The sequence below is a fragment of the Peromyscus californicus genome, unplaced genomic scaffold (genome assembly GCF_007827085.1).
Source record: "Peromyscus californicus insignis strain IS unplaced genomic scaffold, ASM782708v3 Scaffold_5__1_contigs__length_169319896, whole genome shotgun sequence".
Lineage (NCBI taxonomy): Eukaryota > Metazoa > Chordata > Mammalia > Rodentia > Cricetidae > Peromyscus > Peromyscus californicus.
Genome location: NW_026294573.1, coordinates 22,674,422 through 22,698,064, shown reverse-complemented (window position 1 = coordinate 22,698,064; position 23,643 = coordinate 22,674,422). Strand labels below are relative to the sequence as shown.

Genomic DNA, 23,643 nt, shown 5'->3' with positions numbered 1-23,643 from the left:
GGTTACTACCATGTCCTTGTTTTGGCATAAATGTGACCACAGGCAAGCCTGGATACTCTGCCAGGGGCTGGTTCCACGCTGATACAGGCGACAGCGTACCTCACAGACCTCACAGAGCTGCAGAGGAGGACTGCTAACCTTCCACCCAAGCACTGCTGTGGGAGCTGATGTCACAAGGACCTTGTTCCCTCAGTGGCTCCTGGATCACCAAGTTCTGCCTTCTCTTCTCTGGGCTTCAGAGAGCCAGAGCCCAGGTTCATTTTCCTCAGGCTGTGCGGGCAGCCTAAGGACACCTAGAAAGAGCTCATGTCACTCAGCGTAGAGCTTCCAGAGTGGAGCATGGATTCAGCGGGACACAGCCACTACCCTCTAAGGGCCTGCGCTCTGGTGTGACTGGTTCGGAACCCTGGGTCCCAGCTTTGTCAGGAAATGGAACCTGGGTTTGGGGTTCCGGACTCACCTCATGAAACACTGCTCACTGAACTGCTCCCACCCCCGCGGGCTCCTGCCCGTGAAGGATGCAGGGTAGACGCTGGCAGAGAGAACTGCGACTCCCCCAAGGCCATTCTGCAAAGATGGAGAACCCCATTCTGGCCCCTGGACAGCTCTGAAGGAGCTGAGGCATCTCTGGGTTAAAGTCACCAGGAACAGGGAGGGACCATACAGCCACCAGCTGTACCCTCTAGAGATGGCTCAGGCCTAAAGTGATGAGAGATTCCAGGCCCTGAGCGTGCTAGGGCTATGCTCGCCTGTCCGTCCCTCTGTCTCTCTGTCTGTAACTTGTGTGTGGGGGGGGCACACTGCACACACCCGCCCCTCTGCCTCCAGGATGGCCTCAGGGTGATGGCCTCGTATTTCCAGCTTCCACCTCATCCATCCAGGCTCCTCCCCGTCCAGAAGGAAAGGCATCTAGGTCACACAGAGGCCAAGGCAGAGTTGAGTGGGATCCAGACTGCCTGGGGATTATCACTGTCCCAACACAGGCCACTGGCCAGCCACGGGTCTGCAGAGACTGGATGGAACCATCAGGCTGGGAGGTCCCGCTGCAGGAGGCCTGTGGGAGGGAATGCTTGCTCCCCTCTCGGTTTCCTTATCTCCCTGCTTCACACACTTTCCGGAGCCCTCAGAGAGAATCAGAGCCAGGGTCACACCTGGGAACGGGACCTGTCACCACCCCTTCACAGCTCAGACCCGCCTGAAGTCCACGGACGTGGGCTGTTGGCATGCGCTATGTGCCAGGTGTTCAACACGTGTGTGCTCTCCTTTCGACTCTGAAAACACTGTGGTGTTACTTTTGTTCCTGCCGTGGAGATCTTAGGTGCTCTCTTCCTCTCCCTCCTCCTCCTCCTCCTCCTCCTCCTCCTCCTCCTCCTCCTCCTCCTCCTCCTCCCCTTGAGTCAGGGCCCAGCATGGCAAACAGAGTAGGGGAAGCCACAGGCCTCACACATGGTCCTCTATCATGGAGGGCCAGCTGGGACACACATTCCCCTGAGCACAAGGCTCCAGGAAGGAGCAGGGCACAAACAGCCTTGGCCCTGGGCAGTGCCGGCAAGGACCCAGAAAACAGCTCTCCAGTGAGAACCATCTGCGCTCACCTGTGTGCAGAGAGAGGGCCGCCGAGGAGGGAAGAGCTGGCCAGGGGCTGGAGCAAGGCCCAGAGCTCGGGAGGAGTGGGAGGTAGAAAGGGGGAATCGGTGTTCCTGACCGAAAAGCCAGGAACTGCCTGAGCCTCGGGGCGAGAGCTCGGAGGGGCTGGGAACCTAGAGAGATGCAGCCACACCGGCCAGGTGAGAGGTGCAGAGGCATTGCCCAAACAAGGAGGGCTCTGAAACCGTTTGGACAGCACCAGGGAGCCGCAGAGGGATTTCAGCCATGTCAGATTCAGAGTGGAAGGATGCGTGGTGCAAACCAGTTAGCAGGGGCAGGCATGGCCGGACCACCGGGACTCTAAGAGATGGAGTGGCCTGGAGAGGACAGTGGCTGCGGGGGAGGGATAGCCAGGCTGATTGATTCTAGATGAAGAGGGGGGGAAAATGGGCAGAGCTAGCCTAGGACTGCAGCGGAGAGTTAGGAGCCAGACCGGAGTGTGCTCTGGAAGTTAGTGGTGCCCTCGCCCGTAGAGGTTCGGGTTCAGGGACCGATCAGAACGCCCAGGCAGCTGAGAGTGAAGCTGGGCTTGTGGCCCAGGTCGGGGGACACCCCGGGAGGACAGAAGGACCGGGGAGGCAGGGGAGTCACGCAGAGGCCCAGCGAGTGAGTACGAAGCTGGGGTCAGCACAGACAGATGCCTCCGGAGCTAGCCCCAGAGAGCAGAGGGAGGGCGCCGTCTCCAGATCGCCTTGGGAGGCTCTGCGGCCGGGGGATGCCGGTCTCGGGGGCAGAGGGGCGCGGGCGGCGCGCAGCCGGCTCTCATTAGCGCGGGCCGCCGGCTAATCAATCCCAGGCGGGGGCTCCCGGGCCGAGTCCGCATCATGGAAACTGGCCGCGCGCCCGGCGGAGCGATCGGGGCCGTCGGCGGGGCCGGCCCGGGCGCCTCTCCGTCGAGGGCGCGGGCGGAGGCGGATCGCGGGGTCCGGGGCGGGGCTCAGCCACCCCGCGCCCTTTCTGGAGCCGACTGGGGGTTCGCGGGGGTCGGGGCCGGGCCTGCGGGGCCCCAGGCGGGGGTCGATCTGTGCTAGGCCCGGGCTAGGCCGCTTCTCTCCGGGACCCCGGGGCCGCCTCCGGCCGAGAGCGGACCCCCCGGTCCCCGCTGCCCGCGGTCTCCCGGTGCCAGGGCCACGGCGAGCGGCCTCCTGGAGCGGCTCCAGCGTGCGGCCCCGACCCCGGGGCGGTGCTGCTCCGGCCCGGACGCGGCCCACGGAGGCCTCGGGCGGAGGAGGCTGGAAAAGAGGCCAGGCGGCGGGAAAGGGGGATGATTCATCCCCGGGAGCCCGAATCGGAAACACCGCAATCTGGGAACAGCCTTGCCTGGGCCGACGAGAGATCGGGGAGGACAGTCCGTCCGGCGAGGACCTGCGTCCGGCACTGGCAGTCCCCTGCCTCTAGCCCGGGTCCTAGTCCGGCCTTGGGGGGGAGGGGGAGGCCTCTTCTGGAGGAGTAGAAAAGAATCCTGGACAAAGTCCGCCGCTGCCTCCTCTGCTCTGACTGGCTGGTCTCGGCCAGAGCGGTCTTCCCAGAGTCTAGCTCAAGTCTCTCCTGCTGCAGCTCCAGTGCTGGCTGAGGAAGTCTGCAAGGAGGGGGCGAGCAAGGAGAAGCCGGAGTCAGAGACACCCCGGGCGGCCCTCGCTGCGGTATGTAAAGCGCAGTAGAGGGGGGAGGTGGGGCGCGCGCGCGCGACCTGCAGACCCAGGGCGGTCCGAGCGCCCCCTCCCCTGGTTACTTCGGGGCGGCCACGTGCGGGGGTGGGGTCGAGCCCAGGAGGTACTTACCCCGGCCGCGGTTTCGGGGGGAGGGGGTCCCCGCGCGGGCGGGCGGGCGGGCGGAGCGCGCGCAGGCTGCAGGAGCCCCGCAGCCCCGGCTGCACCCGAGCCCCGCAGCCCCCTCCCTGCGCTCCGCCCGCCCGCGGGCCCGGCCAACGCTGGCTCCCAGCTCCGCTGCGGAAAACCCGAGCGGGGGCGGCTCCCTGCCTTGCGGCCGCGGGAAAATCCGGGGGTGGCCGCCAGGGATCTCCAAGCGGCCGGCCGAGGCGGCCCCGCGCGTCCCTCCCCCGGAGCCCGGCCCGTCGGGTCAGTGTCTGCCTCTCTGCTTGGCCCCGCAGAGCGCCCGGACGACCGCGCGATGACGGCCGGGAGCCCCGGAGACGGCGGCGCGCGCAGGAGCCCCGAGGGCCGCGTCTCGCGTCTGGGCCGCCGCCTGGGCCGGCGCCGGCGGCCGCGCTCCCCCGCCAGAGCCGCTGCGGGTGCGGGCGCGGCTGCGGCTGCGCTCGCCGTCGGGGGCGTTCGCGGCGCTGGGCGCGCTCGTGGTGCTGGTGGGCATGGGCATTGCCGTGGCCGGCTACTGGCCGGGCCGCGCCTCCCACGCCCCGAGGACCGGCCGCGCGCACGGGCCACACGAGCGCCTGCGGCTACTGGGGCCGGTGATCATGGGCGTCGGCCTGTTCGTGTTCATCTGCGCCAACACGCTGCTCTACGAGAACCGGGACCTGGAGACGCGGCGGCTCCGCCGGGGCGTGCTGAGGGCGCAGGCGCTGCGGCCGCCCGACGGCTCTGGCTGGGATGCGCTGCTGCCCAGTCCGGCGCACGGGTCCCCGGGCACCGTGGCGGAGCCTGAGACTTGGGACCTGGCCCCGAGGCGGGGTCCCTCGCCCGTCCCGTCGGTGCGCAGCCTGCGGTCCGAGCCTGCCAATCCTCGCTCGGTGTTGCCCGCGCTGCTCCATAGCTACCCGTTGAAGGGCCCGGGGCTGCCGCCACCTTGGGGTCCTCGGACTCAGACTGGCCACGTGATCATCACGGTGCAGCCCTCTGGTTCCTGCATTGAGCACTCCAAGTCTCTGGACCTGGGTCTGGGGGAGCTCCTCCTGGGGACTCCAGCAGCTCGGGACTGTGCCCACCGAAGCTGGCCACGGCTTGACAGACTCAGCTTGGGTGGCTACGCCAAATTAGGAGGGGACTTGGGGGCCAGGGTCTGAGGTGCAAGGGATAACCTGCTGTGAGGCTACCAGCGTGGACCATGGGACCAGGACACCAGAAGTCCAGTGTCCACTAGCTGTTTCAGTCACCTCTGAGGCTAGGATGGATGCTGAGGTGACAGCAGCCGCTCAGGCTCCTGACCTGCATGTGTAGAGCAGTGCCAGCTGCACCGGGCAAGCCTCAGGGGCATGTGTTAATGTGGACACCAGCATGATTCAGCCTCAGGAATTTCTTCAGCCCCTGTGGCCTTAGCCCGGCACAGGTACCCGAGAGGCTGCAGGCTAGGCCAAGAGCATCCAGAGATGCACCGGTACCTTGGCAAACTCAACAGTGGTAGGTTGGGATGTCTCAGGCTGGGACAGGCTCCCTCCAAGGTGGCAATGGTGATGGACGTGGGACCTCCCGGGGAAGGTGGGCAATGAAGTAGAGCGCAGACCCTCTGCAGCTGTCCGGGGCAGTGACTGCACCTCTAACTGCTGCCGCTTCAAACCCATTCTTCCTGCAGCCACGTGGGCTGTCCCGGCGGGGCTAACTACTGCCAGTGCCCTGCTCCTGGGGTCAGACAGCTGTCCTGGAGACAGGTCTGTCCCACTTTTGCCGCAACGCCTCTCCCAAGTTGGCAGAAGGCACCCGCCAGTTCTCAGCAGTTCCTTCCACATTCCGGAGCTGCATGCACTCTGGCCAGTGTGGGCACCTTTCTGTACACAGCAGCTTCCCTTCCCATCTCCCCTGCCCAGGATTAAGGTTTAATTTTTTTTCCCACGCTTTTGTTAGAAGAGAAATTTTAAAGTGGATCAATCCTCACAGTCAGGTCTTTTTATTTTTTTTATGTTTATTGAAAAATGCCATACAAGAAGCAAGACCAAACACTTAACCTAAAACACGACAGGCACATCCGTCACTATGAAGGGTGCAGACAGCAGGCCTGATTACTGCCTAACTCACCTAAGGGTTTTTCAGTTGGACTCTGCTGCCATATTTTGTCAAATGTAAACAACTACTTGATATGATTCATAATTTTTAAAAAATTTACAAAGCTCCTTCATTTTTGTCATCAAAATAATAGATCTGAGAGAGATTTGTAAAAACAACCAGCCTGGGGCTTATATTTCTCATGAGCAGTGGGGATGCTGGCTAGGCCGAAACTCCAGCTCCACTTCTCAATGTGGGCCACGGGCCCCCAACCCCAGCTGCTCAGCATCCCCCAGAATACACTGCTGGCCTGGGGGAGGGTCCCCGGAGTTAGCCTCCTTGGGCCCTCAGCTTAGGAATATAGGGCTTGCTTTGTGGGTGGGTGGCAGAGATCTCATGTGGTTTGAAGGAATCTACTTCTGAAGTAAAAATAAAACTGCAGTTGGGTTTGTTACTGTGGTGTGCCTGAGTCACTTTGGGAAAATTCCTGCCAAAAAGTCCCTGACCCTGGAGACGGAACTCCCCTCCCCCATCACTACGTCTACCTGGACAGAGTCCGTTCTTCACACCAACTGCACAAAGAAAGAAAGAAAAAATCCAAACAATTACCATCTCCCAAGATCTGTTGCCAGAACCAGCAAAAGAGGGAGGGGAGACCTGGAGGGCTGTCACAACTCTGGTCCAATTTCCAGACAAAGGCAGCAGAGGAGCAGAAGTCAGGCACCCAGGTCTGAGATCCTGATGGGGGCAGCACAGAGCGGAGTGCTGAATGGGCTGGGGCCCTCTCTTCCTCCTCCTGGGTCTCAGCTGGAGTCCTTGCTAACCCCACTCCCTAGCACAGCCTCCTCTGGCTCAAGCCCACAGCCTGCAAGTTTCCTTCTGGGAGTGGAACCCGAGCCTGGCTCTCCTCAGAGCAAGCTGCCATTGGTAACAGTCTCATGGGAGCTAAAAAAGAAAATGCACACTCAAAACCAGTTCAAAGTCACTGTGTTTGTGTGAAGAGCATGCGGCCAGGAGGCTCCTGACATTACACACGCCCTTCGGCCGCTGCTGCTGCTGCTGCTGCTGCTGCTGCCAGAGACCCGCTGTCAACCCTCATGAAGTTCATTCCTAGCCTAGAATTAGGAATCTAAGAGGCTTCCAGGCAGATCTGTTTGTAGGAAGTAAGCTGGAGGATTACAGAGGCCCTGTTTGGGGGGAAAAAAAAGTCCCCAAATTCTCACCACCAACTGGGGACAGACATCAGGCTCCCTTTTCAAAACCAATATTTTAAAAAAGGGAAAAGGAGACCAAACCCAAACCCACAATAAAACAAAGCCCCCCAAACCTGACAGACTTCTCAGGCAGTGGAGGAGTGAACAGAGTTGGCTCACGCCCACCCTGACCAGGGATGACCACCAGGAGGTAAGACATACCCTTGCTCCTGGAGAGCACCCTCAAGCAGCTGCCTGTCCCCTCTTCCCTCAGCCACATCCCTTACCATGCCTGGTAGAGAGGAGGCCCAGGCTGAGGCTGGAAGCTCTCTCAGTAGGGTCCTTCTGAGGTAAAGGCGCCACTCCCCTGGGTGAGGCGCACCCCTGAACAACAAGACCTGATTTTTAAAACCTCATTAACTTTTCTTCCTCAAATTACAACTAAAAATGTTCCACTGGCACTTTTGGAAGTGCCCGATTTTTCTGTGAGTTCCGGTCTCCTGAGATGGGAGCAGGGAACAATGGGGGAAGCTGTTTCTGAGGAGGGAGAGGGTAGCTGGGGAGGTGAAGGCCACAGATGCATTCAAACGTTCACAGTATGAGCTCTATCTGAAGCAACTGATGTCTCTGACCTAAAGCTCCAAACAGAAGCGGGGGTTGGGGGGGCAGCACGTGCTCAGCCGAGGTCGCTGCCTCACCAAACACCCTGCAAAGGGAGGCCATGTTTCTGGGGTCTGTGACCAGGGCATTTGCCCTGCCTGGCATTCACTAGTGCATAGTTTCTGTGTCATCCAGGGTATGACGCTGGAGGAGGAGCAGGAGGTCCCACTGAGCTGGCTCTGGCCTCTACAGCTGACAGAGTCTCTGAGGGGTTCTGAAGAAGTCTGTGGATCCTGTCAGGGTCTGAGTTGGAAACGAATGAGAGGCAAGGCTGAGGGGTTACCAACCACCCCATAAAAAACCCAAAATGTCTTAAAAACAGTTCATAGACCAAAAAGTTGACAATTTTTGTATCACAATATAGAAAACATCTGTGGCATCTAGAAGAGTCTCGATAGAAATCCCAAATAGAAAATCAAGTTGGTTTTCTGTGGTGTGGAACAGTCTTGAAAGTCTGAGTCTGACTGCTGCAGGCTGGCTTCTTTATGATATGCTGGCTTCTCTTGGGTGGGGAAGGGTGAGGACCAGGCAGAACGGTCCCTAGAGGGGAGAAAAGCATGAGTTTGAACCCCCACAAAGGAGCACGCTTCCAGCACCCCCACCAGGTTCTCCTGGCTGTAACACGGTGAGCTGCACTGGCTGTCCGAGCAGCGTTCACTGCAGGCACTCGTTTATCTGCACTCTGTATGCCCAGCTAGTTAGCCTGCCCCCCGCCCCCAGCTCTACATTTCCCAACCCCTCCGTGTGTTCTTTCCGAAGCCTGGCCCTGTTCTCAGCTCTGTCCTCTAGGCCCCCCCCCCCCCCCCCCCCCCCCCCCCCGGTCCTGGCCCACGGATCCTGGTGTTGCCAAGGCAGAATAACTGAGTGTAGGGGACTCCAGAGGTGGTAACAGTTCAGACCCAAGTTAAGGTACCTCCTCCCCCCCAGTGATGCTGGCACTAAAGCAGAAGGACACACAACCTGGCTGCTCTGGTTGGAGCCACACAGTTAACAATAGCCTCTGCCTTACTTGACTGAGTTCCAGTGTGGACACCTCTTGGGGTCAGGGCCTCCCCAAGTGTCTAGAGTTCCTGAGAACTCTCTCTGGCTGAGATGGTGGCATCCCCCATCCCATCAGGAACACCCCTACCTGAGCTCACTCCTCAGAGATCTCGGTCTCCTGGTGGACGACCACCTTGGTCACTGACATGTCTGGGTGCTGTTCCTTGGCCTCCTTGATGGCTTGTACAAGGACCTGTGAAAGACAGGTAGAGCTGGTCAGACAAAGAGCAACCCAGCTGGTGAAGAAAGCCTGGGGCATTTCTGTGATGATGGCAGTACCAGGGTGGCACACGGCACAGCCCAAGTGGATCAGTACCTTGCCCTGTCCTATCTTGTCCTGTCCTGCAGAGAGAGGCTACTAGACTCAGAGCAAAAAGGCAGGGAAGGGTAGAGGTTTTCTTCAGAGAGACAGGCAACCTCAGGAGTGAGAGGCTTTGTTCAGGTGGTGAACATAGAGCACAGGCCGGGTTCAATATGGGAACAGGGGCCAGGCCAGGAAGGTGAGGGAGCACACAGGTTTTAAAAAGGAAGAGGTGTCTTTGGCAAAAGTGGGAGGAGGCAGGAAGACAGACAGGCAGGCTGACCTATGGCATGCTAGGACTGGTAAGCCCATTTATTTACTTAATCTTCATAACTGAGTGAGTCAGGATTCTGCTGTGAGTCCCACTCTGTAAACAAGGACGCTGCAGGCCACACAGATGCCAAGTCGCTTCACAGCTGGGAGGGCTTTTGAGTCTGATTCTCTCCTTCGTCACACAGTCCCTTAGGTTCCAGGGTGCCAGCCTGAGCTACTGTGACACCACTGTCCTGGTAGCCTGTTAGAGCTGTTTGCCCTATGGATCCTAAGGACAGTCTCCAGCCAGTCAAGGGGGGCATCTAGACCTCCACAAAACCTGCTGTCTCTGCTGCCCCTGCTCTTCCCTGACTCAGCTGTTACACTCTGGGCCCAGCTCAAGTCCTCTCCCTGGAGGCTCCACCTCCCTCTAAGAAAGCCTGGACTATGCTACCTTTCTTAACAGTCCATCCTAAAGTGCATCCCCCCATCCCCCAGAGCACACCACACCTTCTCCCACCCATAGCCTTCGGTTCCTAGAAGAAACAAGGGTCCCTGGCGCATTCTCTGAGTCATCTAGTATCACTACATCAACTCTAACCCATGATGATCTTCATTTTATAGGGTAAAGGCCCAGCTCAAAAGGTGCTAAAGGGTATACACAACAGGTCAGGGCAGAGTTAGGGTTCAGGCCTGTGCTACTTCAAATACCTTCTACCAGCCAGGCAGTGGTGGTGCATGCCTTTAATCCCGGCACTCGGGAGGCAGAGCCAGGCGGATCTCTGAGTTCAAGGCCAGCCTGGTCTACAGAGCAAGATCCAGGACAGGCACCAAAACTACACAGAGAAACCCTGTCTCGGGAAACCAAATACCTTCTACCCCACAGCTCTTGCTGTCAGATAACACAGCAGGTTTCAGCCCATAGGCCGAAGGCTGGTAGTAGGAAAGACCCATTGAGCTCAGCACCCAGGCTACAGGCCCCCACTTGGGCCTCCGGCCTTGCTTCTGGGACCCTGAGCACAGTACCCACAGCAGTGAGTCCCAGCCCTGCAGACCTGCCCCCTCCACCAGCCTCCTCCACCCCTTCTCCTTGGCAGCCTCACTAACAGCACCCAGCAGAGAATTGGGAACATTAATTCTGACCTTATTATTTGCTAATTGCTTGTAGCACACAATTAGCACCTAATTAACATAAAAACATAGAATTTTAGCACCCAGAAGGGCCCAGGAATTATCTGGATCAACCCACTCTCTTTTGGAGAGGAAAACATCAAATGTAAAGGATCTACCCAAGGTCACAAAGCAGGTTGGTGACAGCTCCAAGACAGAGTGAGCTCCACATCTCCAGGTGTCTTACCCACCTCCTGCTATCTGCTACTGTCCCACTCTGGGGCAGGGACGGCACCTCCTCTCTTGTTTCTGTGTCACCCGGGGAATAACATCTCAGGATCCATGGATGTGGAGCCCACATGCACCCGCCATCTCCGCCACACACACTTACACACAGGGTCTCACTGTGTAGCTCAGGCTGGCTGTGGTGAACTTCCCAACTACAGGTGTGGCCACCATGCCCATGCACCTCCTGTCTACCCCACTAACAGCCCCGCCCCGCAGGCTGCCATGTTTTGAGCCCCCTTGTTTTTCTTCTCAAGAGCTGAAGCAGCTGTTGGAGGAGGCTGCCATGCCCATCAGGACCCACTGCTGCATCCCCACCTGATCGTGGTCAATATCTCCATCTCCTGTGATCACAATTCTCTTCTCAATCCGGGTCTCAGAAATGCCACCTTTTACAGTCTGTAACCAGAGGAAGAGGTGAAGTGAAAGCCTCAGCCATAGCAGGAAAGAAAAGCAAGACAGCCCAGAAGATTCTAAAAGCTCTCTTCAAAATGTTTTCTTTGTTTGTTATTGTGAGAATGTAGCCCAGCTAAGCGCCATGATGCTGGTACGACCCAGAACAGCTCCTCACCTTGGACCACTAGACTCTAGTACACCGAACAAAAAGACAGCTCATTATTCACTACAGAAACCCAGAAGGAAGAGTGGTGTCCCTTTTCGTTCTTCTATATTTTTACTTGATTATTTTCAGCTTCAAACTGGGACCTCCTATTTTAAAGCAGTTCACATTATTAATGTCAAAAGAATCTTAAATAATCTCAAGGGGACAAATAAGGAAAGCCAAGATTTAGACACACGAAATAGTTGGCTCACTGTCAGCTCACTGTTATCTGTGTCTTATGATAAAGCCTGGCCAACATTTTTTCTTGCTTTTTTCTAAATTTCTTACCTATAACAAATTGCAGGTCAGGCGTGGTGGTACACACCTGTAATCCCAGCACCTCTGAGTCTGAGACAGCACTTGTGAGTTCCGGGTCAGCCTGGGCTACACAGTGACTTTCAGGCTAGTTTGGGTGAGATCTTTGGTGAGATGTCTCGAAAGGAAGGAAGGAAGGAAGGAAGGAAGGAAGGAAGGAAGGAAGGAAGGAAGGAAGGAAGGAAGGAAGGAGAGAGAAGAGGGGAAAGAGAGAGGAGAGGAAGAGGGAAGGCAGGAAGGAGAGAGAGAGACAGAGAGAGAGAGAGAGAGAGAGAGAAAAGAAAAGGAAGGAAGGGAGGGAGGGAGGGAGGGCATTTCTTCTAGTGCTACAGTAAACATGGACTGCCTGATTTTCTGTGGATAATTTGATTTTTGATGTTTTGTCCCCATTGTTTCCTATAAAGTGGTCTGGTGATTTCAGCATTTCAGCTCTAAACTATGGTTCCCGTGGCCTCAAGATGCAACAACAACAAAATGATCCATCAGGTCAGAGATCTGGTTTCTGACTCAGATAATATGGTTGTACCATATCAACAATCCCTGTCTTTAAACTGTGTGCCTGTGTGTGTATGCACGTTGAGGGTGGCACCCACAGCCTGTGCAAGGTACAGGCTGTGCAAGGTCTCCCACTGAACTATACCCTATCCCAAGCTGACATGTAGACTTCACCCACAGCATGATGGACAGATGTGGAATAAGAATGACTGTCTGTGGCTTTCCCAGGTGTATTCCGGGGAAGGTCTCGGGTCTTTCCACCTGGACGGAGCTGAGAGCCTTTGCTTATGTTGGTCCCCTCTATCTAGGGTGTAGTAGCTAGCTGAGCACGCCACTGGAAGCTGGTACCTTGGTAATCTGCGTCGTGGTTGTGCTGCTTGTGGTCTCAGATGTGATGGTCTGAGCTGTCAGCAAGACTCCAGGGTCTAAGTCCCCATTGCTGTCCTCCTCAGTCTGCAAAAGCAAGCACAAGTCATCAGGCCCCTAGGAGGCCTTGGGATGAGACCCCCAGGCGCAACGTGGCTCTTCAGCTGTACATCCTGCTTCAAATATCTACTTCCCTTACGGGGACCTCTCAACTAATAAGCAGAACCAGTCTCCTGGGAACAGGCTCCTTCTTAACAAGTTGGATGAGTGGAGCTAGAGAGGTGACCCCGGCTGCTCTGCCGGAGGCCCTAGGTTTGATAGGGCTATCCTTCCTTAGCACCTACATGCTAGTTCACAACCCTCTGTAACTCCAATTCCAGGAGATCCAACACCTCTTCTGGCCCCCATGGGCACCCAGCACACGTGTGGTACACAGACATACATGGAGACAAAACACCCATATACATTAAAAATAAAAACTGAAGCTAGGTGTAGTGGCACACAACTTTAATCCCAGCACTCAGGAGGCAGAAGTAGGTGGAACTGTGAGTTCGAGACTAGCCTGGTCTACAGAGTTGAGTTTCGGAACAGACAGAGTTACACAGTGAGACCCTGTCTCAAAACAAAAAGTTGAATGAAGACAGGTGTGGTGGCGCACGCCTTTGATCCCAGCACTTTGGAGGCAGAGGCAGGCGGATCATTGAGTCTGAGGCCAGCCTAGGCTATAATTTCACTAAGATGCTGAAGAATACACGTTCCTCACAGTAGTTCAGTAACTGGAGTGGATCTGAAAGAGGCAGGAGTGTGGCCCAGCTTCAAGAGTGGCTCCAAACTGCACAGGGACCACATTCCAGTTTACAAAGGCCGTTCAAGCATCTTAAGTAAAGCTGTGGTATGACAGCAACAGAAAGGACAGCACAGAACCAGTCACACACTGCGGTGAGAAACCTCGGACTTGAAACCACTGAGGGGTCGCGGTATTCTCACCAGACATCATGCTCTTTACACACAAGCAAGGCGGCAGAGGCATTGGCTCCTGGAGGCTGAGGTGTGTAGGGTAAAAGGGCCAGCCAAAGAAACCCACCCTGACCCTGAAACCAGAGCTAGTGAAAGAAATCCACCCTGCCCCCAAGGCTCAAGCCAGTGAAAGAAACACTGAAACCAGAACCAAAGAAACACACCCTGACTCTGAAACCAGTGCCAAAGAAAGACACTTTGGCCCTGGAATCAGAGCCAGTGAAAGAAATAGCCCTGGCCCTTAAATATTCTGACACCTCCACACTACTACATAGCGCACCAATATTCCAGCACTCAAACTATCCACATCACAGCATTCTGTAGTGATTATCAAAATTTCTTTCCGTCCTAAATACAATTAGAAGACTAAGTGTATGACCAAACATATACAAGGTGTGGGAGAGCTCCATCACAGAACAAAACTGGAAAAACTGTCTAAAGGACCAAAGACTCCCACACTAGCCACTGAGAGGACAGGTTCCACCTCCAGGAACTGAGCAAATGGAGCAGAAAGTGTCCACTCATGCACAATAGGCTTCAGCGATATTTCTGACAACAAACTATTATTGTAAGGGCTCCTCCTGTTGGGAGGGACTTAAATTACTTTAAATGCCAGGCTACACAACTAATCTACATAGGAATCAAACAAGGTCTAAGACTGCTTATTATGATTAGCTAAGAAATGGCATTAGCAAGAAACTAAAGAGATGTTGACAGGGGCCAGTGACAAGTGTTATAACAGGTATGTTGGGCAGTCAGAGCCGCACAGGCCTCCGTGACCAAGAGAGAAGAAAACTGGATGAAGACGGAGTTTACCTAAGGCAAGTGCTTTCTAGATAGCAGCCTGGAAACACTGGGCACTGGTGCTAGGGGGCTCAGAGAACTGGACTATTTTCATAAAGGGATTCCACCAAACATGCAGTAGATCACTCCTCCTCCTCTATATGTAAGTCACCAGAATAAACAGCTTCTGTCAATTCTCCTGCCTCAGCTCCTGAGTAATGGAGCCTGCAGGTATGGAACACCGTGGCTGGGTTTATTTCATTTATGAGCAGGACCACATTTAATCCAGACAAACAAACTCTGAGGTTCTGGGGGAGGGGAGGAGGATCAGGAAGGAGTAGAATCCCTGAAGGAGGCTGGCTTCCTCTCCACCAGAGGGAACACGCCCAGGAGACCAGACAGAGTCCCGAGCATACTCCCTCACACCAGTGCAGTGTTCACTAGCCTACTAACACCTTCTTCTGCTGAGGCCATCTATCTACGGAAGATGCAGACCTTTACACTTTACTCTTTACACTCCTACTATGTGTCAAGCACAATGAGAAAATGTTACCTCACAACATCTCTCAATACCTGAGGTAGAGACTGTTATATTCTCTGTGCAGTTAGGAAAACTGAGCTCCAAGGAGGTTCATTTGTCCAAGGTTCTGTAGCTGGTAAGTGTTCAAATGGCACAGAAGGGGAAAGAAACTTCTGTTTGAAGACTAGAATTTGGGATTTGGCACAGTCAGCACCCAGCTGTGGAATCTCAACTCACTTCCCAGGTTCCAAGTAGTTTAGGCTGGCTTCAAGCTATCCAGGTAGCCATGGCTGGGAATTGAACCTGGGTCCTCTGGAACCAGAGAGATGGCCTCTTAACCACTGAGCCATCTCTCCAGCCCAGGTTCTGGTCAATTTTCAATGTATATGCTACAAAGTTTTAAAACGTGAACATAAAGTTTAAATGGTATGCAGTCAGCCTCCCTCCCATCTCCATGGCAGGGACAATGTAAAGGACTCATTCCTCTGAATATGCAAGCTGTTCCCTTTCACATCCTCAGGCTAATGGTGTGTACAATCATGAAGCAATTTTTCTTTCCTTCCTCTCGGTCCTCTCCCTGCCAAGGCCCACTTGATAGCCTTTTTCTGTCTCTCTTGACTGACAGCTTTCCTCTTCTCATTTCTGAAGGCTACACTTACTTCTGTTCTTAGAATCATCTCTCCAGATCTGGTCATAATCTTGTCTTTAGGCCTGTCCCTACTTTAACACAGTCAACACGCAGCTTTAGGAATCCTCTTTAAAAGGCCATTGCTTTAATGATGCTACTTTATCACCTGCCACTGAAAACCTCAAAGCAATTGTCCCTCATCAATGAAAGCCCACACTAGAGAGTGGGGAGCACACAACACTGACCGTCTGTAGAGGTGCGGGCACGGGCAGACACCATCGCACCTAAACTTCCTCCAAGTCGTGCGGTAGCCGGCCATCTTATCCCCAGGGGAGAGCCAGGGAAGGGACAGACGGGGACTTGTCTGAGGTTATCAATACCCCTTTGGGGGCATACAGTGTGGTGTCTGACTGCAAGGCACACACTTTACTCTCCAAGCTCCCTAAGGGTGAACCATCCTCCAGCTCATGGTGACAGGAAGACCGACTGAGCCCCTATGCACTGTGCTCTACCACTGAGCTACACCCCAGCTCCTTGAATTACCTATTCACCCCATCTGAGTTTCTGTAGAGAACGTGCTAGTGTCTGATGTTTGTGTGGGTTTCCCCCTCTGTTTTCATTTTTGGCTGTTGTTAATTTTTCTAGTCAGGGTCTTTCAGGGTAGCCTGGAGGTAGGGAGCTCAAATTCCCAATCACCCTGCCTCCAACTCAAGTGTGGGGATTCCACCTGTGGGTCACTGCATCTGGCTGTTGCTGTGCTTATTGCCAACCCTTCTCTCCTTACTAGAATGTTCCCTATAGAGGGTGGGGACTGTCTACCCTTACATCACTTTGACTTAATACATAAAAGCTCAATAAACATGTAGAAATGAATTAAGAGCTCATCCTATAGAGGATTAACTTTTTGCCTTCGTGACTAATTAAAGAGAAGAGAGAGAAAAAAAATTCGACAGAATGCAACTCTAGCACAATCAAATTACCCAAAACAATAAAGTTTCACTGTAATTAGGAAGTCAAAGATTTAACAAATTTTGAACCTTCACAATACCATGGCATAGATACTAACATCGTGGGCCGGGCTGGTCAAGGCTTAATGACTTGCCCAAGACAGGAAACAGGAGCAGAATTGGTGCTCAGGTTTATCTGACTCAAAGCCCATGTTCTTCATCACACTAGAATAATTTTCCCAAATGACTGGGGTGGACGGACATATGGAGTCAGACCTATGGTAATTTCATTTGCTCTTCGTGCTGGGGGTGAACTGGGGTTGCACACACACCAGGTAGAATGTTCTTCCATCAAGTTAAAACCTGCAGCCCTGACATTTTGCATTTATTTCCTTTTTAAGATAAATTATTTTGAGAAAGGGTCTCATGTAGCCCAGGCTAGCCTCACACAATATAACTTCAAATGACCCTGAACTCCTGATCCTTCTGTTCCCACATCCAAAGTGCTGGCATCACAGGTGTACACCAGCCATGCCCAGTTTTAACTTTCTAACTTTTAGATGTGTGTATGCACACATGTAGGTGCAGTTGCATACATGTAGAAGTCAGAGGACACCCACAGGTCTCAGTCCTCAGGTGCTTTTCATCTGTCATTTGAAACAAGGTCTTTCACTGACATGTAGGTCAGACTAGTGGGCGCCAGGCTTCCATCTGAAGAATCTGGGGTCTAAAGTCAGGTCCTCCTGCTCCTGAGGCTGTGCTTTACCAACTGAACCATCTTCCCAGCCCAAAGCAGACCCAGGTGTCTGTGGTCCAGGGATTGAACCCAGGTCTTCATGCATGATGAGTACACCTATCAACTGAGCTGCCCAGATTCCCAGCCTTCAGTCCTGCTCACTGGGACGTCCTTAAATCAGTGATCTTCAAAGACCTATCCCAGAAAGCCTGACGTTATGCACAGTAAATGACCATAACCCAGAAGGAAGAAACCATTTGCTGTCTTTTGCCCAGTCTTTGTTCTGAGTATCAGCATCTTACCTGGGCGGCCTCATAGGTGATGGTCTTGGTCTCAGTGTGGACAATAGGAACATCTTTGGTTGGAATTTCACTTTTCATAGCGTTGGCAGTATCTGAGATGGTGACAGTCTGAGTCTTTACCAGAGGAGGCTGTGGACAGCAAAGAAACAGAGTTGGCCAAACCTTCCCACAGGCCTTGGGGAGCTGAACCTCTGACATTGATCTGATCAAAGCGTTAGCTTGAGTCAAGCAAAGGTTGGAGTCACTCTTCAAAGACACGATTCCCAAGAAGCCCTGACAAGGTGTCACATCTTGAGAAGGGTATTAAAAAGCAGCATTACTGTAATTACTTTCATAAGCTTAATGGAAAATTATAACACCAGACAGTTTATGACCGGCGATATAAAACACTTTAGACCGACCTTCAGAATTTGAATGTACAATATTTGCCAAATAGAAATCCCTTTCATTTGTCCTTGTGACTGTACATTATAATTAAGAAAACCAGGCACATTTCCCTACTAAATACAAATGTATATGGAGCAGCAGACGCCCTGGAACACATTTCTTGGAATTCATTAACTTCTTTCAAATCAATGTCAGACATTCACTTTGGATTTACTGAGAAGAAATAGTATTTGGAAAACCAGAAAGAAAACAAAAATCAGTTCTCCCACCACCTGGTGATTAATTTCAGAATTCCAAAAGAATGAACGTTAGTGGAATGGCACAGGCCTTCTTGCTTATGTGCTCACCTTTCCCGGGATCCCAATCACCCTAGAACTACCATTTGATTGTGATAAGGTTAAGTGGCCATTCACCTTAGTAGAGAGTTAGTGCCCATGATCACGGCATCCCAGGGGCGGGGGCAGTGGAAGTGGTGGGCTGCACTGTATAGCAGTCTACATTTTCATTTAAAACTCAAATGTTAGTGAGGAGCAATGGAGCATTTCTGAGCATGGTCTCAAAACCCTGAAGGCTCCTCCCCGCAGGAGTCTCTGTAATTCATCTCTTGTCAGAGCTTGTCCTTGAGAAAGGAAAGAAGAACATTCTTACACCAGCTCCACGAAAGCAGATAGCTGGAGTTTACTCCGCAGAGTTTGGTTAAGTCGTCAGAAGAGAAAACATGTCTAGTCCGAGTGAGTTCCTCTGTACGGCAGACACTGGAAACTGCAGAGGCCATGTCCTCTACCACCACCACTGCCACCTCCTCCACAGACCAGCTTCCGGCCCTCTCCCAAAGAGTGTCCTTAGACCTGCACCGTCAACTCAGGCACTACCTGGAAACTTCGAATGAGGGTGGGGAACTGGTTACCCACACGAGAGTCAAGAAAGGGTCCGCTCTGGGTCTCAAGGGTCTCAGCTGAGGCAACAGGCTCTTCACTACTGTCTGCCCTTTTTCCACCATGTTGTAGCTGGCAGGAAGCTGGAGTCACTGAGAAACTTGAGGCACTGGCCTGTTCCTCCACTCCTAGACACTCCCCACTTGGGCCTGCTGGCATCTCATTAGCATCAAGATAGCCAGCTGCCCCCTGCTCCTTCTCTTCCGCCTCCTGGCTGTTTATGGAGAGGGAGCCAGAACCAAAGCTCTGTGGAGATGCCGGTGGGGAGGTCATCAGGCTCTGACTAGGAACTACGGACTGCTTGGGGCACTCCCATTCAGAGGCAGGGTAGGTGGATGGCCCTTTTGTCACGAGAGCCACCTCCTCTGTGCGAATGCCATTTACACTCTACAAATAAATGAACACACACAAAAGCGAGATTGTGAGTAAGTGGGGGAAATAAGAGTGAAACTCTGAGAATCAGCAGTGACTTTTAAGAAGTCTCAAACATATTCATGCTATTATTACCAAGACTCTTAACTCCAAGATGGTCCAAAGACCTGCTATTCATCTATGTATCGGGAGCTTAAGCAGTTTCAACTTTGTCTGGACCACTATTAATAAGATAACAATTTCAATGCACCGCACAGTGTTCTGCACTTCATATGCCTACAGCCCTCAAAATACAGCATGTGCTTTCACACCTGAAGGAGTGACTCTGTCACTCCTACTCACTGCCTCAATTATGCAAAAGACAATGTAACTCGGGAGTTAATCAAAACATGTTCTTGATGAGTTCTCCTATCTCCAAACTGTATATATCATATTGGCCCCTAAGAGGAAGCTAAAATTCAGACTCTTGTCAGCAGGGAGACAGGAGTTGAGTCCACAGATGGCTTCAGTCCCAATCCTGATGTCAGGCCCAATAGCAAGAAGGGGAACGACCAGCAGCTGACATGCTTCTTCACCAATGAATGGCATAACACTCCAACCACAGAGTGAGAAAAGTCCAGGAGACAGAGTTCCCTCCTGGCTACATGTTTCTCCTCATGGGGACATGAGAGGGGTATGTATACATGTATATGTGGATACACATGTACATATTTAGCTTTTGCTACATCAGTTTTTAAGTTTGTAGCTCTGAAGCAGTCCATCATAAAACGTTAAGCACTGACATATATAAACTAATCTGAACTTAAAACTCACCATACATTCATTTCACTTGCTAGCTTGACTTTCTAGTAATCTTCAGTGTCACTGACTCTGGCTGCTATGAAGAGATGCTCTTTGGCAGGCCTCAAATCTCAGAAAGACCATTTTACCACTTCATATGCTATGAAGGAACTTAGCAACAGAAAGGGGATCTTTTAAGAAGGTGTTCCAGGGGAAAATACACAGCTTGGACCAGCTGACATATTTCAGTGTCAATCAATCAATCATCTATCTACCTCCCTGTCTACCATCTGTCTATCTAATTATATTTAAAAATCACTGTGCTCTTCTCCTGTAAACCAGACCATGTTGTGATGAATATAATTAATGCCCTCTTAAGGCCCTGAACTCTGGATCCACTTCATTCCTGAGCCATCTTCAAACAGGCAACTGATGAGAGAGCATCTGGAACAGGTACACGCTGAATCAGACGAGGACATCTTTCATTAGCTGATTATAAGTATTACATAGGGCATGCAAGAGAACTGAAAGTCTGGAGAATTTAGCTGTCTGTAGATCAAACACGAACTATTCTGGCTAATAGCATATGAATTTCCTCATATTTAAAATGAGACTAACATTTAGCTTGGCTTGTAGAGGTCTTAAGATCAAATACAATAACACCTATGAAAACACTTTGCAATTCTAAGGCACCAACCCACTTCACGTAAGTCAACCAATCAGCAGGGCAGCTACAATGTGCTAGGCCTAGAGAACACAGAACAAATCTGCCATTGCTATGAGCACACTGGACTACTTTCTAACATCCTTATCTCACAAGGTTTTGGGTTTTTGTTTTTTTCCCCTCCCTAAAGAGTTGACCAAAAGTAGCTGACAAACGGGCTTTCTCAAGCTGTTCAGCCACCCCAGCTCTGGGAAGGACCAAGCCCATTCACATGCAGATGGTAGCAAACTTCTCAGCATAATTTCCCCACAACTGGAAGGCTGGCTGACCATGACAGCTGAACAAGGGTCAGCTTTGTTGTTGTTGTTGTTGTTGTTTGTAAACGGCCTCACTGTGTACAGGGTCGCCCTCAATTAGTGGTTAATCCTCAAGTGCTGGGATCACAGGCATGCAACACCAGGCCTGCAAGCCAGGTTTGTGTCAGTCTGCAGAAATGATAGGTGACGTCCGCCATCAACAAGTTATTTGTTAATTAAACGCTGCTTAGGCTAGCACCTCTTTCTGATGCTTTGTTTTGTATGCCCCTGGGCAGCGGTGATGGCTTTCTTTCCACTCTGCAGTCCTAGGAACTAAACTCAGGTCATTAGGCTTGGCAGCAAGTGCTTTTGGCTGCTGAGCCATCTCTAGGCTGGCCCTTGAGTCTAAGTTGTGTACTGCTGAGTAAAATTAAACAGATTGATTTTCCCCTAAAGCAAATATAGAAGAGATCAAAGGTTCAAGCTGTAAAGGAAGTAATGTCAACAATAAACACTCAGAGTACCTTGCATGCATCAGCTGTCATAAAGAGACGACCAGCAACAGTTGGGTTGGTCCACCATGTACTGCACCCTAAGGCCAAGTCAACCTTTCTGGCTGGTGCTACTGTCTGATCTCTGGGGCAATACAGAAAACCACTTACTTGACATCCTCCTGAGCATGAGGAATGTACAAATGCCCCAAATTAAACTTCCTCTGTCACTGCCTGGCCCTCTAACCAGCTGCTTCCTTCATATCAGTTTCTATGCTGATAAAGACTAGCACTGTCTAGTAGACCAGACCGGAGCCCAGAGTCAGCTCCCACGCTTTCTCTACGCTCATTACCATTCTTCAACATTACATTTATTTTACTTAGTATGTATTTATGTGTTTGCATACAAGTGTATGGATGTGCACATGCATATCCTACACGTGGAAGTCAGAGGATGACTTGTGGGAGCCAGTTCTTTCCTTCCACCATGTGGGTCCCAGGAATGGATCTCTGGTGGTCAGGCTTGGCAGTAAGCGCCTTTATTCCCGGAACCACCTCACTAGCCCAAGCCATTTTCATTCGGTAACATTTACTCTACCTTATTGTCTGTTTTCAGATTTACACATAGCTTCACTCAGCTCCACCTGGTTTTTAAGAGTCATAGAAAGGTCTTCAACTGGGATGGAGCTTGCTGATTAGGCTAGGCTGGCTGGTCAGCAAGCCCAGGCATCCCCCTGCCTCCACCACTCTAGTGCTGGGATTTTAAGCACATGCCACCACACCTAGCATTTTTACTTGGTTTCTCACTCTTTTTTTTGGGGGGGGAGGGGGGGTTGAGACAGGGTTTCTCTGTGTAGTTTTGGTGCCTTTCCTGGATCTCGCTCTGTAGACCAGGCTGGCCTCAAACTCACAGAGATCCACCTGCCTCTGCCTCCCAAACGTGTGTGGGACCAACGCCCGGCGGTTTCTCACTCTTGCATGGCAAGTACTTTACCAACTAGATCACCTCCCTAGTCCCTCATTTAATTCTTTACTATCTCACTTTGAGGTAATCATTATCCTTGTATTATAAATGAAGGAATGGAGAGTTTAAGCAAGTTAGAGCTAGGGTTTATTTAGATTTAGCTCTGCTGTGGTTCTGAGGCCCCTCTTCTTCTCACAGCACCAAGTGGCTTTCTGAGTAGGACCAATGCATATGTCTGACTATGCTCAAAAGAATGACCATCACCACAGCCCAAGGATCCTATCGAAGGATCTATTTTAGTGGCTGACATTATATTTTTAAACATAAGACATTTGAAAAGATAGAAGGCAAGACTGGCCAGGGGATACAAAGTCTCATGACAAGAGAAACCCATAATCTGGCATCTAATGTCAGTGAAGAATCTTAACTGACAGTGCTGTTGCCTTTGGCCATGACCATCATCAGCACAAGCTACTATATTATATAACACTGCACAACTGCATGAAACCAAATTAGCCTAGAAACTATGAAGGGATCTTGCCAGAAATATGATCTGACATATGGCTGTGTCTGAACCATCCACAGTGAAAGGCAAAATTGAGGCTTTATGTGATTCTGAGGTTGTTGATCTAGCTGTTGCTTATCTGGACTACTGGGAGACTTGTAGGAAGAAGCAGGCTACAATAATAGACCAGATACCTGTACAAGGCACTGTGGCAAGATCCAGCTGGCTTCAAGCACATGATAAGGGCCAGGTGCACACCTCTAATCCCAGCACTTGGTACAGACAGGCAAGTCTCAGTGAGTCAAGGCCAGCCTGGTCTACAGAGTGAATTCCAGGCCATCCAGGATTACATAATGAGACCTTGTTTCAAGAAAAAAAAAATATCTATCTTATCTCTATGTCTATATATGAAAAGGAAGTCCACTAGACAATACTTAGTTGAAATGGAACATCATTTGAAGGTTCAATCTCATTTAAAAAGCTAATAGCTCCTGAAGCAGACACAGGAGATCAGGCATTTAAGGCCATACATATTTTGAGTTTGAGGTCCTGGGATACATGCAATTCTATCTCAAAAATGCAACACCCCATATTCCCCAAAAAAGTCATGGTTCATGCTAAATATGAGAATTTAATATAGTTTGTAGAAAAAACAGGATTTTCCCCCTAAAGGCTTTCTACTTGTTAGGACTGTATCTTCAAATTTTCAAATACTGTGTGTGTGTGTGTGTGTGTGTGTGTGTGTGTGTGTGTGTGTGTGTGTGTGTATAAATTACAAATCTGACTGTAACTTGATTTGATTCCTTAGTAAATTTTCACATTAGAAATCTGCTCTGGGCCAGGTGGTGGCGGCTGCTGCGGCGGCACACACCTTTAATTCCAGCACTCAAAAGGCAGAGGCAGGCAGATCTCTGTGAGTTCAAGGCCAGCGTGGTCTACAAAGCGAGTTCCAGGACAGCTAGGACTGTTACACAGAGAAACCCTGTCTCAAAAAAACAAAACAAAACAAACAAACAAAAAATCTGCCTCTGGAACAGTGAAGACATGCAACAGAAATTATGACTCGTCTGTCAAAGTCACATCAGTGGCTGAGGGTACAGATCAATGGCAAAGTACTTACCTACCATGCACCAAAACTCAGGGTTTGATCCACAATA

At 51.7% G+C, this 23,643-nt stretch overlaps 2 protein-coding genes across 16 annotated transcripts in view; one reads left to right on the top strand and one right to left on the bottom strand.

The window, feature by feature from the left end:
* The first annotated feature begins 3,173 nt into the window (after positions 1-3,173).
* Tmem200b (transmembrane protein 200B) lies at positions 3,174-5,994 on the top strand. Its single transcript, XM_052718237.1, is given in 3 exon segments — positions 3,174-3,290; positions 3,758-3,879; positions 3,881-5,994. Coding segments are annotated over 2 exon segments (849 nt in total). The 5' UTR covers positions 3,174-3,290; positions 3,758-3,777; the 3' UTR covers positions 4,628-5,994.
* The window catches only part of Epb41 (erythrocyte membrane protein band 4.1), a 163,734-nt gene continuing 145,520 nt past the window's right edge, over positions 5,430-23,643 (bottom strand). For 8 of the 15 annotated variants that reach the window (XM_052718221.1, XM_052718215.1, XM_052718214.1 and 5 more), the window contains 6 exons: positions 18,352-18,801; positions 17,093-17,221; positions 12,142-12,246; positions 10,701-10,781; positions 8,523-8,627; positions 5,430-7,933 (listed from right to left, as the gene is read on the bottom strand). In XM_052718221.1, coding sequence (XP_052574181.1) covers positions 8,529-8,627; positions 10,701-10,781; positions 12,142-12,246; positions 17,093-17,221; positions 18,352-18,801 — 864 coding nt within the window. In that variant the 3' untranslated portion in view covers positions 5,430-7,933; positions 8,523-8,528. Of the gene's footprint in view, positions 7,934-8,522; positions 8,628-10,700; positions 10,782-12,141; positions 12,247-17,092; positions 17,222-18,351; positions 18,802-23,643 lie in introns of those variants that run through there. The other 7 variants (XM_052718222.1, XM_052718223.1, XM_052718224.1 and 4 more) reach the window with 2 other exon arrangements.